A 17,689-nucleotide genomic window follows, 5' to 3' on the forward strand; every position below is an offset into this window, starting at 1 on the left:
CTATAGAGAATGAGTGATGGAGTGAAGAGAAGAGCTGGAATCTGAAGGATCTGGAGAGATTCTGTGTGAAGGAATGGGCTCTGATCTCCAAACTCATCCGCCATTACAGAAGAAGACTCAGAGCGTCTGTCCTGGGGGAAGACAAACACATTTCATACACACTTACAATTGTTTGACTTCTCCAATGAAAGGTTAGATCGGTGCAAAAGGATTAACAGTAATAAATTTGAGCACAACTGTAGATTAGATGGCGCAATATGACCAAAAGAGGGCGCAATAGACCCACTTCCCTTCATTCCTCGTCCATCTCTTCTCTCATGACCGCATGGTAATGTAAACACACGGGTGTGGTGACGCAATATTGTCTTATTAAAAAGCCAGCCTTCCATTGTTGTGAAGATGATCTATGAATCATGCCAGAATTATACATGGATAAACAAATGAACATCAAGGCATTCAATTACAAAACACATTGTCGGTATGATGAATGCAATTCAGGGTTTATTACCATTATTATTAAAACAATATTATCATTTTGTAGGATATACAATATTACCAAGCATATAAAACGCGTAAAGACAGATGGGGAGAGTCAATGAAGAAATAAATACATTTATTTATCAGTTTGATACGGTTAGAGTTGCATTAGCACATGCGTAAAACGTGTTTGTGTGCATTTGCATGAATGAATAATCAATGGATAATTAAGTCGCGTCCAATAGGTCAGGCAAGAGCGATCTACGCACATCATCACCGGGGAAAGCTGATAGAAATCAGGAATCACGGCGAATCTCAGCGCTCGGCAACAGAACATGCTCTTTGTTGTCTAGAGGAAGCATGGCTGAGGGGCGGGGTTAGTTTTACAACTCTGGAGAGGGCGGAGCCTCTGCTCCCTGCGCGGCTGCTGATTGGATTAGATTTTAACCCAGTGACTGAGAAAGGATTTGCTGGCAAATAAGAAACGCCCCCACCCCGTGCCGGGAAAGTAACTTCAAACAACAAATGTGACAGACACTCACTTATTCCTGGAAGCTGGACGCGTAAGCCTTCCCAAACGGCACCCAGTGGCTTCATTATTCCATGACGAATGCAATAGTTACGTCAAACTAGCACAGGTGTGAATGCAAACAGGTGTATAAGGGACTCAGATGTCTGCTTCCCACAGAGCTCTTCGGCTGTAGACTCAGAGGACCACAGGTTTCTTCAACAGGCGCAGGGATGCCCGACGCTGGAACGGACATGGGGATGGACAGCGGGAGGGTTTTTGGGATGAAGGCTCCGGTTCCCGTGGCAACAGACAGCATCCATCCGTCGTCTCTAAGCAACGCTCCTCCGGCTGACATCCTCCGAAACTTTTACCACACGAAAAGAGTTGGGAATTATCTGATCGGGAGGAAGCTGGGAGAGGGATCGTTCGCCAAAGTGCGCGAGGGGCTTCATGCGATCACCGGCGAGAAGGTGAGGAGAGACTCTGGACAAACCCCATAATATGTGCTTACACTTTATTTTGATACACTCAAAAAAAAAAAAAGGTTCTATATAGCACCAGAAATGGTTCTTGGCTCATAATCATAGGGGAACCTTTTTTAGTGCTATATAGCACCTTAGTCAAAGAACCGCTGAAGAACCATTTTTGGTGCCATATAGAACCTTTTTTTTTTAGAGTGTACAGTGTAAAATACTGAGTAACATTAATGACTTACTATAGAGTTGGGTTAGGGTTTGTAATAATGTAATTATGCATCATTCACTATTGCATGTAACTGTACAATACATATTTATCATTCTCTTAAAAGAGAAATAACAAAGCATCCAGTCGATATTAATATGACTTATAATCCAGCATAAACCATGACTTAAAGGGACAGGTCAGCCAAACCTGTGTGAATGTCTGTCTTCTGCTGAACACAAATGAGGATATTTTGAACAGTTGATGGACTCCATTAACATCCATAATATGGGGAAAAACACTATTAAAGTCAACTCTTTAGTTACAGACATTCTTCAAAATATCATCTTTTGTGTTCACAGGTTTGGAAACTCTTGGAAAATCTTTGGCTGAACGCTGCCATTGTTCATATCATTGTCTAAATATGAAAACTAGAAATGCCGTTGCGTTTGTTATTCCCGACATTGAGTTGATCTGTTTGTCTGAATGTGAGAATGAAAAGAGAAATAACATCTGAATTGTTTTGGTAGTCTATGGATGGACCACGGCTCTGATATTTAGGGATTTATTCTGTTGTTAATATGGAGTATAAAACTGCATTTTATTTATAAAGCAGCCAGAAATCAGTTTGTGTTGGTCTTTGGGGAAGAATGCCAGAAACATCATCCCCTGCTCATCAGGTTGAGATGTTTCCCACTGGTCTCATGTTTCTTATCACACACATTCAATTATAGGCAATCCGTGAGCATGTTAGCATTCAGGTGTGTGTATAAATCTCAGATTACACCAGTGAAAGTGTTCAGCCCTTCAGAATATCAGCAGAACATGTGTTTAAGGGTGAGGTTATGACAGTAAATATTGCTGGTGAAAGTCACTTACTCCATGAGTAAGGCGTGTTTTTCTTATGAACTGGCTGTTGCCTTCCTTTGTATAATTGGGTGAAGCTTCTTAGGAAAGCAAAAAGGAGTTTGCTCTTCCAGTGAAAGACCTGAAATACCTTTTTAGCATATGAGGGATTTGTTCAGGGCTGTTGCTGTGGGAAGGAGAAGAGGTCTGTCCTGGGCGATGATGCAAACGCTAGCAATCACAAAGAGAAGCGAGGCTGCCTCGTGCTCCTCTGACATCACCTAGAAAAGCAGAGCGGGTGGGGCGGGGCTCGCGTCGCTGGCCGATAACACACGCTTCCCCCATGTCTGAGCGCATCTAACCCACTTTCGCCCTCGCCGCCTTTGTCTGATGGAGAGAAAAACAACACGTTTGTGGCTCTGGGGTCTCCCTGCCGCCCCCCTTCAACCATCGACCTACAATCGGCCTCATCAACAATGCTGGCAAAACACGGCGGTGAAGATCCAGGGGTTGGGATTAGCGGATTGTTTAGGGAGGGGATTCTCCTCAATTGGATCCACTTACCTCTTCATCGGTCTCTTTTTGTACCAAGTCGCCCTTTGAGTCTTCTCAGGTCACGCTGGGGCTCTTTGAGGCTATTGTTAAAGCACACAGAGGGACAAAGAAAGCTTGTTTGATATTGAACAAAGACCCTCCCCTCACACCAAAATCATTAACAAATGAGCCAATTCACTTCCATTGAATGCCCTTGAATGTGTGTTTTTGAGGGGGCTTTTTTCACCCCAATGTTTATAGAGCATTAGTGGTTTACGGCATGTTTGTGACAAATGGGTGGCATTAACAGGCCATTTGGACATTCAACTGGAAGTGCTTGAGCGGCTACAAATCGGTCATTTGTCCTTATCCTTCCCCCACTGAGTCCTCCACAAGAACTCGGGTCAAACATTCAACCTTGGAGACGTGAGGAGACGGCAAATGTGAAATAAGAGTCTGGCTCAGTCTGGCTCGGCTCACCTGCTCAAGGATGCTGGAATAATTCCAGACACAAAGAGAGCATTAACAGTCGGGTTGCGTTTTATATCTTGACGTTTTATTTCCCTTCACAGGTGGCGGTGAAAGTGATCGACAAGAGAAAGGCCAAAAAGGATTCGTATGTCACAAAGAACTTGCGGCGTGAAGGCCAGATCCAGCAGATGATCCGACACCCGAACATCACCCAACTGCTGGACATCCTGGAGACGGAGAACAGCTACTACCTCGTCATGGAGCTCTGCCCTGGGGGAAACCTCATGAACCACATTTATGAGAAGAAAAAGCTGGACGAAAGAGAAGCCCAGAAATACGTCCGCCAGCTGGTGATGGCGGTGGAGCATCTGCACAGGGCAGGAGTCGTTCACAGGTGAGGAACTAAAGGTCAAACTTAGGAAGAAACCACGTGTAGATACTCCATAAGTCTATTTTAGAGCACAGTGAGCATTAAAGACTATTGTGGCTTAGTTTGTTTATCGCTCAGATGGTTGAACGTCATTTAAATCATTATTTATTCTCAACAGAGACTTGAAGATTGAAAACCTCCTCCTCGATGAACAGGACAACATAAAACTGATCGGTAAGCATCGTCTGAGATTTACTAATCCCAATGAAGCGAAGGGTCATGAAAGTGTTCATCTTTATCATGTGGTGAAGGCTGATGGAGTAATCAGCATCTCATTAAAACCGAGCGACCTCTCACCTCTGAGACTGTTGGCAAACGCATGGCCTTTATTTAGCAGTCGTAGAAGCCTTTTACACGTCTCCTTTATGAGCCACAAACATCATCTTACACACGACCCTCCCTCTGTTGCAGATTTTGGCCTCAGCAACTGTGCGGGAATTCTGGGATACTCCGATCCCTTCAGCACACAGTGTGGCAGCCCAGCATACGCCGCTCCTGAGCTTCTCGCAAGGAAGAAATATGGGCCCAAAGTGGACGTCTGGTCAATGTGAGCTCACTAAATGTGAAACGCCATGTTCTAAGTTCTCATGTGTTCTGGGTTTGACTATATGTCTGTTTTTAATTGTAGAGGAGTGAACATGTACGCCATGCTGACCGGGACCCTTCCATTCACTGTGGAGCCGTTCAGCCTGAAAGCTCTGCATCAGAGGATGGTGGACAAGGATATGAACCCTCTACCTCCATCTATCTCCTCAGGTATTGACAGAGTCTTTATGAGCACAAACATCACATCCAAAACAAGAACAAGCAACTATAACATGCTGAAAATGAGCCTCCCAATTACGGTCTAATGGGTCTCATGCTCCTAAAGTTGAGCATGAATGCTGTGCTTGTGGGACGGCACCGTTCTTTAGTCCTGCTTTTGAATGCTTAATTGAAAACAATAGGGATGAAGTCCACTGGTGTTTGAAATATCTCAGGAGAAGCCAGATCTAATAAAGCAGAGAGTCTTCATGAATCAACAGAGTTACATAAGTCAGAAAAAACTGGATTTGTAAACATTCCAGAGTGTCGACACCATTGCGTGACTAACCTTTTTTTTTTATGAAATTGTTATATAGGTCATAAATTACATACTTTTTAGTTTTCATGTCATCCTAATGACAGTGGTTGCACATTTCCTTGTAACCGTTGTGTAATTCTCATTTAAATTTCCGTTTTTTTTAATGGCGACAAACACATACTCAAAATTCTCAGAGCAAAACCGTCAGCTCATGAACACTATGTTTACTGCAAACGTGCCAGATAAGTGCCGGTTTATTCTTCAACCACAGGAAAAACCAGTTTCAGTCTCAAGAAGAAATGATAGGATGTTCTTAATAATACGATCTGTACACCTTCCGAAGACTTAAGCTCTTTCTATAGTGTAGTTTAGCAGTCATCTTACCATTGACTAGAATACCATAACCATTGCACTTCACTGACCGGAATGATGCCACAGGATTTCAGATCAATTTGCGTCAACATTGCGGCTAATCGGTTCCTGTGGACTTTTCCATTGCGTTACACGTACGTGAGCGTTCTCAACAACAGGTGATTCATTCACTACTAAACCTGTGACAGGATATATTACTAGAAGATGATGCAGTGTGGAAATGAGATTAGCCTCGTTATATAACACCGTTATTTAGCATCTCAAGGACGGTCATCCCTTGACTCACAGCATTCAATTAAACCTAGAGATCGGACATTCTTATAATGGTTTGTTTACTTAAAGTGACAAAGCACAACTCCTCACTGCTTCCTGTCTGTGTTCACAGCGGCCGTCAATCTGCTGAAGAGACTTCTAGAGCCGGACCCCGAAAAGAGACCCAACATCCACCAAGTGATGGCCGACTCGTGGCTGCAGTTGGGCAACCCTCACACCGGAGTTCCTTACTTAAATAGGTCAGTCTTCTGATATGCCTTAATCGCTTTTATTTCCCCGTTTATGTCACGTTATGACCTAAAACATCTTGCTTTAACTCTCAGAATCCACATTGAGGAGATCAACCATACGGTTCTGCTCCACATGACTGAGAAAATGGGCCACAAACACAGTGAGGTTCTGAGTGCTGTGCTCACGAACAAAGCTTGCCACACGCTGACTGTGTACTTCCTCCTCAACAACAAAATGAAGAGACTCTCAAAGGAGTACAGGGTACGTTTGAGGAACCAGCGTGATTATCCTTCGTTGAACCATGTCAGACGTGTTTCCTGAGAGTTTGACACACTCTCTTTCTCACAGGAGAAACAGTACAACATGGAGAAAGAGAAAAAGAGCGAGCTGTTTCAGACGCAGTGGAGGAAGCACATCGAGAAGATCACGATTCCTCCCAAGCAGACGCCCGTCTATCTCGCTGTGAGCAAAGGCCCGGCCAAGGAGAAGAAACACAGAACTGGTGAGTGCCTAGACTACACACACAGCTAAACCTAGACATGTATGAACCAACCATGTGGATAAGACTTGAAAATAGCTCTTTGTTTGAATAAGCTCTGTTACCCGAGGGATTTGTACTTGGCAAATAGGTCGACAGTAAATCAAACTGAGACAAATGTTGTAAACCCTTCAGGGCTGTTCAAGTTGTTATCATGCAGAAAAATCACCAGAGTTGAAGATTAAAGATGACTTCATGTAACAAATGTATAGAAAACCTGTTTCACACACTCTGTCTTGCCCTTTTGCCAAGTCCTGTGAAGCCTCAAAGATACTCCACACACTTTTGTCCATACAATGAAAGTCAATTGGCTCTTTTGCTTGACTTTCATTGCATGGACAAAAACATTCAACAACATAATTTCTTAAAGGAACACGCAGACTTTTTGTGCCTTTATCTTATTCCCCGTATCCCCCAGAGTTAGGCTAGCTTAGCTTAGCAAAAAGACTGGCGGTAAATGGCTCCAGCTAGCCTAGCTTAGCACAAAGACTGGAGGTAAATGGCTCCAGCTAGCCTAGCTTAGCACAAAGATTGGAGGTAAATGGCTCCAGCTAGCCTAGCTTAGCACAAAGATTGGAGGTAAATGGCTCCAGCTAGCCTAGCTTAGCACAAAGACTGGAGGTAAACGGCTCCAGCTAGCCTAGCTTAGCACAAAGACTGGAGGTAAATGGCTCCAGCTAGCCTAGCTTAGCACAAAGACTGGAGGTAAACGGCTCCAGCTAGCCTAGCTTAGCACAAAGACTGGAGGTAAATGGCTCCAGCTAGCCTAGCTTAGCACAAAGACTGGAGGTAAATGGCTCCAGCTAGCCTACTGCTCAATAAGTGACAAAATAACGCCAACATTTTCCTCTTTACATGTTGTGATGTGTATAGTTGCAATGTGTATTAAGACCGACGGAAAATGAAAAGTTGAGATTTTCTAGACCGATATGACTAGGAACTATTCTCTCATTCCTGCGTAATAATCAAGGAACTTTGAGCCGTACCATGAGTGCAGCGGCGCAATGATATTACAGAGCTCCTGAAAATAGTCCCCAGCACACTTTCTGTGTAAGCAGGTTGTCATGTTGGTTATGTTGATGGAAGTTAGCCTATTTTCAGGCGCTGTGTAATATCATTGCGCTGTTGAATCCATGGTACGCTCAAAGTTCCTTGATTATTACGTAGGAATGAGAGAATAGTTCCTAGTCATATCGGTCTAGAAAATCTCCACTTTTCATTTTCCGTCGGTCTTAATACACAATGTAACTATACACATCACAACATGTAAATAGGAAAATGTTGGCGTTATTTTGTCACTTATTGAGCAGTAGGCTAGCTGGAGCCATTTACCTCCAGTCTTTGTGCTAAGCTAGGCTAGCTGGAGCCATATACCTCCAGTCTTTGTGCTAAGCTAGGCTAGCTGGAGGCATTTACCTCCAGTCTTTGTGCTAAGCTAGGCTAGCTGGAGCCATATACCTCCAGTCTTTGTGCTAAGCTAGGCTAGCTGGAGCCATTTACCTCCAGTCTTTGTGCTAAGCTAGGCTAGCTGGAGCCATTTACCTCCAGTCTTTGTGCTAAGCTAGGCTAGCTGGAGCCATTTACCTCCAGTCTTTGTGCTAAGCTAGGCTAGCGGTGGGATTTATGGCACGGAGATGAGAATGGTGTGTATGGACTGATCTAACTCTGGGGGATACGGGGAATAAGATAAAGTCACAAAGTCGGCGTGTTCCTTTAAAGCAGTTCAACTGTCTCTAGGCCACCAGACTTTCTTCATGACAGTACTGTGAAGATATTTGCTTGCACTAATAAAGACATGAATAAAGACATGAATAAAGACATGAATCAAACCCTTTCTCCTATCAATTTCAGGTCTTCTGAAAGCTGTGACTGGAGGTTTTAAAGACGTTTACTCAGGACGTGGTTGCATCACCTCCTCCTCTCTGGAGTACCTGGAGATCCACCCCCTGTTCCCCAACAACCCGCAGCCAGCCCATCCTACACCCGAGACGCAGCCGCCCCAGAAAGACGGCTCCAAAGAACCCCCAAAAGCTGTCAACATCCCTGCCCGCCCTCCTTCCTCCCTGGGCGCTCATTCCTGGACTTCCGCAAGCAAGGAACCAAGCAAAGAAGCTCCTCCATCGCCATGGTACAAACTGACCAACGGAGCTCTTTCTCCGCCTCGACATGTGTCTGCTTTTCAGCCCGATAGCTCGTACTTGAAGAAGGCCACGATCCCCAGCCCGCCTGTGCTCATCGTCAAACCTCAGCCCAAGAAAAGCCCTCCTGCTTCAGACTGGCATAGCTCCTCAGATTCAAGCGGAGGCAGAGAAGAACCCGACAGCCCTCAGCACCGCAGCAAGTTCCCCTCCATGGGTATCGGGCAGATTTTAAAGAAAAAGGTGGCGCCTTTCAGCTTCCATCTGCCCTCGTTCAGGCCAGAGCCAGCGGTGGAAGTGGAGTCTCCAACTCCATACCATATGCAAACTCTGCTCTGCGCCTCAGGGGCTCTCAAAACCCTGTGCTGAGAACTCTTAGACGATATCAAATCAAAGATGTATGCAGTACCGCGTTTTGTCATCAAGAACACTTGTCGTTTGTACAGTTGGGCTTCCAACACCACGGGGAGTTATTTGGCATGTCATACACACAGCTTGTGTTGAACATATAGAACACAAATAGATCTGGAGGTCACGACCCCAGGACAGTCACGCTTCTAGTCCAAGTGCCATGTAGCAGCTGAGCCACAACCTTTAAAGGGACAGTTCACCCAAAAATGAAAATTAGCCCATGATTTACTCTCCCTCATTCCCAGAGGTGTGTACGACATTCAGATGGAAATGTTCCAAATCCAAGCTTTATAATAGCAGTAATAGTTGCTTTGTTTTTGAAGTCCATAAAAAAGTGCATCTATCCATCATATAACTGCTCCACGTGGCGTTGGGGTGTTAATAAAGGCCTTCTGAAGCGAATCGATGCGTTTGTGTAAGAAAAATATCCATATTTAAAACTTTATCAAGTAAACTTTCGGCCTCCGCCTTCTGTGGAAAAGTGTTGAATGTTGAAAGTGAAACTCAAGATGTGTTCGTGACGTCATGACCTGGTCGCGTTAGTCTTTCCATCCGCAGGGGAACTTTCAACACTTTCTCCATAAATTGAACAGGGAAGGCGAATTTTACTTTATAAAGTTTTAAATATGGATATTTTTCTAACACAAACGCATCGATTCGCTTCAGAAGGCCTTTATTAACACCCCAGAGCAGCGTGGAGCAGTTATATGATGGACAGATGCATTTTTTATGGACTTCAAAAACAGAGCAACTATGAGTCAAATTCTAACGTTTGGATTCGCCTGGACTTTTGTAATAGAACTCCGATTTTATTAGTCTGAAAGAAGAAGAATGACTTGAGGGAGAGTAAATCATGGGCTAATTTTCATTTTTGGGTGAACTATCCCTTTTACGCACAATTCTTCTGTGAAACAAAGCTATCGCTGCCCACAATAATGTGTACTAATATATGCTCATGTACAGTAATACAACAAAGACTGTTAATGAACGCTTGGAGGGTGTTTTGATAGTGTGATTTTTTTAAGCTCTTACGTTATTCAACCTCAAATTGTAATGACTCTCAGGTCAATGCTTCACTTTTTCAACAGCCTCACTTTTAAACCTGTAGTGAGACGTCCATATTTCATTGGAAGAAAACATTCCTCGTGTTTCTCCTGTAGGGGATTGCTGGCATTTTGTATAGCCTTAAATATCTTGCGTTCGGCCTTCGGGCCGTAATGGAAGATTTTCAGTGTTATTTGAACTCTTTGTGTACAAGATTCATTTTACCTGCAGAGCATCATGTTGAGTGAAATAATAGATTGTGCAATAATGTGTATATATTTGATGGCTGATGTGTTTTCTCTCCATTGAACGAACGAGATTCAGAACTGTACATAGAACTCAAGTGTCTTTAATTCCATGTGTTTAAAAGCGAGTCTGTCATTTTCACATTCGATTTACAAAGCAGACCTCTTCCACAGTCTTCACGTGCACAGAAGACTATGAGCTGTGAAAAACTCGAACACTTTTGCATGCACACCAGAATTTTCCTTTTGGGTAAAAAAAAAGAAAAAAAAAATAGTGTTTTTTGGTGACACGTCTTTGTACTTTTGTTACGGTGAAGATAAATGAAGGTCTTTTGTAAGTTTTGTATTGATTTGCTTTTTTTGCCACGTTAAAGGAGATTTTTAACACTGTAAAAAAGATTTGAAATATTTATATTTAAAGATTATTATTTGTGTTCTGAATTTTCTATTTTAATGCAGCATGTATTACTTTTTTGACACAAATAAATGCACAATACCTACATTTCTGAGTTGTATTTTTTTTGTTCATATATGGGTAAATGACGAATAAGAATTTTTTGTAAGATAAAATATTCCAGTTTTAAAATGCATTTTTATGTCCAAAAACAATGTATGGTGTTAATTCATATTGGTTTTACAGCTTTTAAGACAGCATTAATTCATTATTAAACAAGATTTCTGATTTTACGTCAGGTGGTGCGACCATATATTCATTTATAATAATACACATGCATATCACATGGTCTATATTCCTTTTCCCTTTTTTATGTATTTCCCTTTTAGTCCAATTCATATAAACGGACACTTTATGTGTTCAGAACACAATTTTCTTTTCTTTTTTTGTATACATTATATAATGGTTTACATTTATATTTCTTACTTCATTGTGCAATTGCAGTGGGAATTGATACTTTTAAATGTAAATTTGCTGGTCGCACCACCTGACATTTTAGGTCTTTGAAACACCACAACTCAAAAAGTCAATTGAATTTCCAAAAAATGTCAAGAGTATCTTATAAAGGAAATATTGTAGATCAATTTGATATGTGACATGTATTTATAAAAAAATTTCTTTTAGGAAAATAATGAATTCGGACACAAAAAATACATGTCATTGACCCATTTATAAACTGGCTCTAAATAAAACAATCATTTCTGATGAAAAGAGTTTTTCAGAGAAAGTAAATCTAACAGTCCCTTACAGAGAAACAGGTGACCTGGCGGAACGCTTTCCCACGGGAACCCAGCAATAACCATTAAATGAGTGACAGCTGAAAGAGTGTGTGTCAGATAATCCAGTCAGCTGTACCCGCACATGCACACACACTCATATTATACACCCTCTTGTGCCCCTATACAGGAGACAAAGGGCTGAAGTGACCCACACACACACACACACACACTAGCCCAGATAAGTCTGTGCAGCTAAGCTGATAAAAGCTTAAGGACGAAAGAGGCTGCAAAGTATATTAAAGCAAAACTCCTTGTTTACAAAGGACAACACATCTTTGGCGAAAACAAGCTGATAAAAAAACAACATCTGATTCAGAGTAACACACAACAGCATGAGCTGAAGATATACACCGATCAGGCACAACATGACCACTGACAGCTGAAGTCAGTAACACTGATCAAAAGTGCTCGATCCACCTCGCAACTTACAGGACTTAAAGGATCTGCTGCTAACATCTTGGTGCCAGATACCACAGCACACCTTCTAGTGGAGTCCATACCTCGACGGGTCACCAACACAATATTAGGTCATAATGTTATGCCTGATCGGTGTATTGGCTGTAGAACAACACGCCTGACTTCAAACCAGCCCTTACAAAGAAGTGCAATTCTATGGTAGAGAATAATTACCACATTCATGAATCAATTCTACTTCAGTGAATGCCATTGTATTTCCCAGAGCACAGGCTGTGCTAGAGGAATATTCTGGATTTAATACAAATTAAGCTCAATCGACTGAATTTTGGCTAAATAAGTTTGCCTCACTGTAACCCAGATTTCTTCTAATAATGGATAATAATGTTTATGATCATCCCCATTATGCCTTACATACTGTTGATTGAGCTTAACATGTGTTGAACCCTGAACACACTTTAATGGACTGTAAACATTGCTCTGTGTTTAAGTGCTGATCGACTGATTCAGTTATTAAAGTGAGTCTTTAACCCTTTAACTGTCAGCCCCCTTTTGAGAATACATATGAAAATGCACTATCCAAACTATAAAGGCTGTAATTCAAGAAAGCTTTGGAATATAGAGCTAACTTTAGTCTTGTTTTAAACACTCGGCAGATCATTGCTGAAGTGAAAGTGAAAGGAAGTTTAATATTTTTATCTTATATATAGGGCTGTCAAAAGATTAATCGCATCCAAAATAAAAGTTTGTGTTTACATAATATATGTGTGTGTACTCTGTATAATTATTATTTATATATAAAAACACACACAAGCATGTATATATTTAAGAAAAATGTATTATATTTATATATAAAATATTTATATTTATATATAATATAAATTATATAAATATATATACATGCAAATATTTTCTTAAATATATACATGAATGTGTTTGTATTTATATATACATAATAATTATACAGAGTACACACACATATAATATGTAAACACAAACTTTTATTTTGGATGTGATTAATCGCGATTAATCTTTTGACAGACCTACTTATATAAAATATATATTTTACAAAAAAGTTTTAATCTAAAATTACTCTAAAATCAAAGCCATATGTCTAACCAAGTTGTGTTCCAAATTTGAAGTTGATATCACAAAAATTGAAGTTCCCATGAGATTTTGTTTAGGGCGCTGTACCAAAAACAGCCACCGGGCGTCATTCAAATTACATGGATTGTTTTTTTGATGCATTTTCCTGTAAATTTCTGTCCAAATGTCACTTCCATCACAAAACGGTTCCCAAATATGGAACCTTGAGACTCAGACCTTTCCGACAATATGTGTTTTGTCAAGATTTGAAAAGATTTTGATTATAAAGTAGTTAAAATAAATGTTGCAATATGAAACATTCCCCACTAGGGGGAGGAGCCCGCTAGAAGAATTTAAAGTACCATTTCCATGGTAACGCAACATCCAATTTCAAAACGGTTTTCACAGGAGGAATTTTGAGTTCGTAAGCTTTCGAATGATACTTAAATTATGATAATTACTAAAATATATGATACGAAAAAAGGTGTCCCGGAAAATGCATCAAAAAAACAATCAATGGAATTTGAATGACACCCGGTGGCTGTTTTTGGTACAGCGCCTAAACAAAATCTCATGGGGACTTTAATTTTTGTGATATCAACTTCAAATTTGGAACACAACTTGGTTAGACATATGGCTTTGATTTTATAAAAAAATTAGATTAAAACATTTTTGTCAAATTTATATTTTATATAAAATAAAAAATATTTAGTACAGTATTTTTTATTTATACTTAATTAACTTTTTCATACTTATGCTTTCACTTCAGCAATGATCTGCCGAGTGTCTGCTTTAAAACAAGACCAACGTTAGGTCTATATTCCGAAGCATTCTTGAATTACAGCCGTTTAAGTTTGGATAGTGCATTTTCATGTGTATTCTCAAAAAGGAGGGTGGCGGTTAAAGGGTTAAATCGCTATTGTGAGAAGGACTATTTCTTCCGCGTCTGACGGCTCTTTTGCTAGTTCCAAAACGTCATTTTAAAGCTGGTAACGGAGACTTGAGCCGCTGATAGCAGACTAATGCAGTTATTAATGAAGTTATTAGAGAGAGAGAGAGAGAGAGAGAGAGAGAGAGAGAGAGAGAGAGAGAGAGAGAGAGAGAGAGAGAGAGAGAGAGAGAGAGAGAGAGAGAGAGAGAGAGAGAGAGAGAGAGAGCTTGTGTGAATTAGGCTTCCTCTGTGCGTTATTACCTCGCTAGTGAAAAAATATAAGTATTAAAATTTACTTTAGGAAAATCGTCTGTCATGTTGTTGTTTTTTTAGTCCTGTAATTTCCGTTATTACAACAATGCGGAGTGATATGAAACTGTAATGCGGTCAAGAGCTGCCTGGAACTACATAATCGCAGACCTCACCTCAGAACGTTCATCAGCCAATCAGATTCAAGCATTCAACGGCCCCGTAGATACAGTCATTGAATTCACAGTAAATGCCTTCATCGTTTACTTACACTCATGTCGTTCCAAACCTGTATGACTTTCTCTCTTCTGTGGAACACAAAAGATGATATTTTGAAGAATATTGGCAACCAAACCATCTCAGTCACCCTCACCTTCTGTTCTATGGACAAAAAAACACAACAAAAACAACAAATAATGACTCAAATTATTTTCTTTTATGTTCCACATGTTTGGAATGACATTAGGGTGAGTTAACACTTCAGTTAACAATAACACTTCAGGGAAAATCCCCCGTATGCTCGATTACCGATCCAGCCCTGGAACGGCTCCACAGATGTCGAGTTAACCTGCTGACATCATAACCTGAGCAAATAAATCCCGGTTATCCTTTAGTGTCATCGATATTAAACGGGTAGGGCATCGTCGCGATTTAAAACTCAGTGTCCAGGGCGTGCAAATCCCTCTTTACTGTTTGTTACACGGCTAAGGCCATCATTAGAGTCAAAGTCAAATAAAGGCCCTCTCAATCTCTCAATCTGTTCGGGCTTAGACCCTGATTGAGACTAATCCTGTTTACAAACGGGGGTGTTTTACCAGCTGAGGAGCATTTTCTTTGTGTCTGAAAAACAGACAATTAATACCGTCCGCACAGACCCTGGGGAGACGGGGGCAAGTTGTCACATGTTTTTCAGGGTAGGTTTATTTCTGAAAGTCAGTTTCTGTACAGATAAATACATTTTAATGGGATAGTTCACCCAAAAATAAATATTACCCCATAATCAAGCCATCCTTGGTCTGTCGGAAGCTAGTGTTTTTAGTTATTAAATTATAAATATGGATATGTTTCTGAAACAAACACTTCAGAAGGTCTTTTTTATTTTTTATGATGGATAGATGGTCTTTTATGATGGATGGATTTTTATGATGGATAGATGCACTTTTATGATGGATGGATGCACTTTTATGATGGATAGATGCACTTTTATGATGGATAGATGCACTTTTATGATGGATGGATGCACTTTTATGATGGATAGATGCACTTTTATGATGGATAGATGCACTTTTATGATGGATAGATGCACTTTTATGATGGATGGATGCACTTTTATGATGTATGGATGCACTTTTATGATGGATGCACTTTTATGATGGATGGATGCACTTTTATGATGGATAGATGCACTTTTATGATGGATAGATGCACTTTTATGATGGATGGATGCACTTTTATGATGTATGGATGCACTTTTATGATGGATATGCACTTTTATGATGGATAGATGCACTTTTATGATGGATGGATGCACTTTTATGATAGATAGATGCACTTTTATGATGGATGGATGGTCTTTTATGATGGATGGATGCACTTTTATGATGGATAGATGCACTTTTATGATGGATGGATGGTCTTTTATGATGGATGGATGCACTTTTATGATAGATAGATGCACTTTTATGATGGATGGATGGTCTTTTATGATGGATGGATGCACTTTTATGATAGATAGATGCACTTTTATGATGGATGGATGGTCTTTTATGATGGATGGGTGCACTTTTATGATGATGATAGATGCACTTTTATGATGGATGGATGCACTTTTATGATGGAAAGATGCACTTTTATGATGGATGGATGGTCTTTCATGATGGATGGATGCACTTTTATGATGATGATAGATGCACTTTTATGATGGATAGATGCACTTTTATGATGGATGGAGGCACTTTTATGATGGATGGATGCACTTTTATGATGGATGGATGCACTTTTATGATGTATAGATGCACTTTTATGATGTATAGATGCACTTTTATGATGGATAGATGCACTTTTATGATGGATAGATGCACTTTTATGATGTATAGATGCACTTTAATGATGTATGGATGCACTTTTATGATGTATAGATGCACTTTTATGATGTATGGATGCACTTTTATGATGGATGGATGCACTTTTATGATGTATAGATGCACTTTTATGATGTATGGATGCACTTTTATGATGTATAGATGCACTTTTATGATGTATGGATGCACTTTTATGATGATAGATGCACTTTTTGGCCGCCAAAATCATATCCTCCATTCACTGCCATTATAAAGCTTGGAAGAGCCAGGACATTATTTAATATATCTCTGATTGTGTATAAATTTCATTTTTGGGTGAACTATCCCTTTAATGTTTTGAGGGCTAAGTAGTCACAATAGAACAATTACACTATCTTGGACTTTTCAGCTAAATGTATTTATAAAACATTAAAACAACAAATTATTGAATAGGCCTATATTCTATAAATGACCTTTTAAAACTCATATATGACCCTGGAGTCGTGCGTCTCACGAGTATATCTGTGGCAATAGCCAACAACGCATTGTATGGGTTAAAATTAATAATTTTTCTTTTTTGTCAAAAAAATCATTAGGATATTAAGATCATGTTCAATGAAGATATTTAGTAAATGTCCTACCATAAATATATATATATATAAATTAGTAGTAGACAAATAGTTGTATCTCAGCCAAATATTTTCCTATTTTTTTTTAAAAAAAAGTACCCTTATGACTGGTTTTGTGGTCCAGGGTCACATATGACACCAATCTAATATTCATGAAAATCCAGAACTTCAATGTGGGTTTATTGTGTTTGGTTTAGATGACAAAATGACTTTAATTTAAAGGTGTTTTGAACTAGAGGTTTGAAAGCAACACATTTGGCCTATAAAATAAAATTTGCATACTGCGTTTCTAATGAACTCATTGTGTTGTGTAACGTCAAGAAATTCAGAAATGTCACAAGTCTATACATCGTAACCGCAAGGAATGTTGAGGCGTACACACACGCATAAAGCCAGCTGTTCCACAGAAGCTGCGTGCAATTTGCATTTAAGCAAGAAAGGACTGGCAAATCCTGTTTTGAGCCTCGCTGCTATTGGAGGGTTTGTCTCTACATTCCTCGTTTCGATTGCTTCACGGGGTTATTTGCAAAGAAGTAACCTTCGCTTAATCAGACTGTCTACATTATTGATTACCACCCTACCAGTCCACCAGGACAAAGTGTGTGTGTGTGTGTGTGTGTGTCTGGACACTGAGATGAAGGTGGATGGGGTGGGTAAGATCATACTGAAAGTGCAGCGCATCAGCACTCCAGTTCAAGTGAGATGCTCTCTGAGATTGCAGCCAGCGTCCATTAATCAAAATGACAGCGGCTGGCGGAGCAGGTGAAAAAAATTAGGCTATGGAAGAAAAATACATGAATTAAAAATTCAGTACAGCAGATG

The 17,689-nt window shown here is 40.2% G+C and overlaps 1 protein-coding gene across 1 annotated transcript; it reads left to right on the forward strand.

Moving 5' to 3' along the window:
* Positions 1–1,218: 1,218 nt before the first annotated feature.
* On the forward strand, positions 1,219–10,517 carry LOC307119142 (hormonally up-regulated neu tumor-associated kinase homolog A-like; the record flags this gene model as incomplete). Its single annotated transcript, XM_079805221.1, has 9 exons — positions 1,219–1,458; positions 3,622–3,914; positions 4,069–4,124; positions 4,362–4,497; positions 4,579–4,706; positions 5,771–5,897; positions 5,982–6,150; positions 6,238–6,391; positions 8,279–10,517. 9 exons carry the CDS (start codon positions 1,219–1,221, stop codon positions 8,932–8,934), a joined length of 1,959 nt encoding a protein of 652 aa, XP_079661347.1. The 3' UTR covers positions 8,935–10,517.
* Positions 10,518–17,689: the final 7,172 nt, after the last annotated feature.

Source organism: Gobio gobio, assembly GCF_949357685.1.
Source record: "Gobio gobio genome assembly, chromosome: 22".
Classification (NCBI taxonomy): domain Eukaryota; kingdom Metazoa; phylum Chordata; class Actinopteri; order Cypriniformes; family Gobionidae; genus Gobio; species Gobio gobio.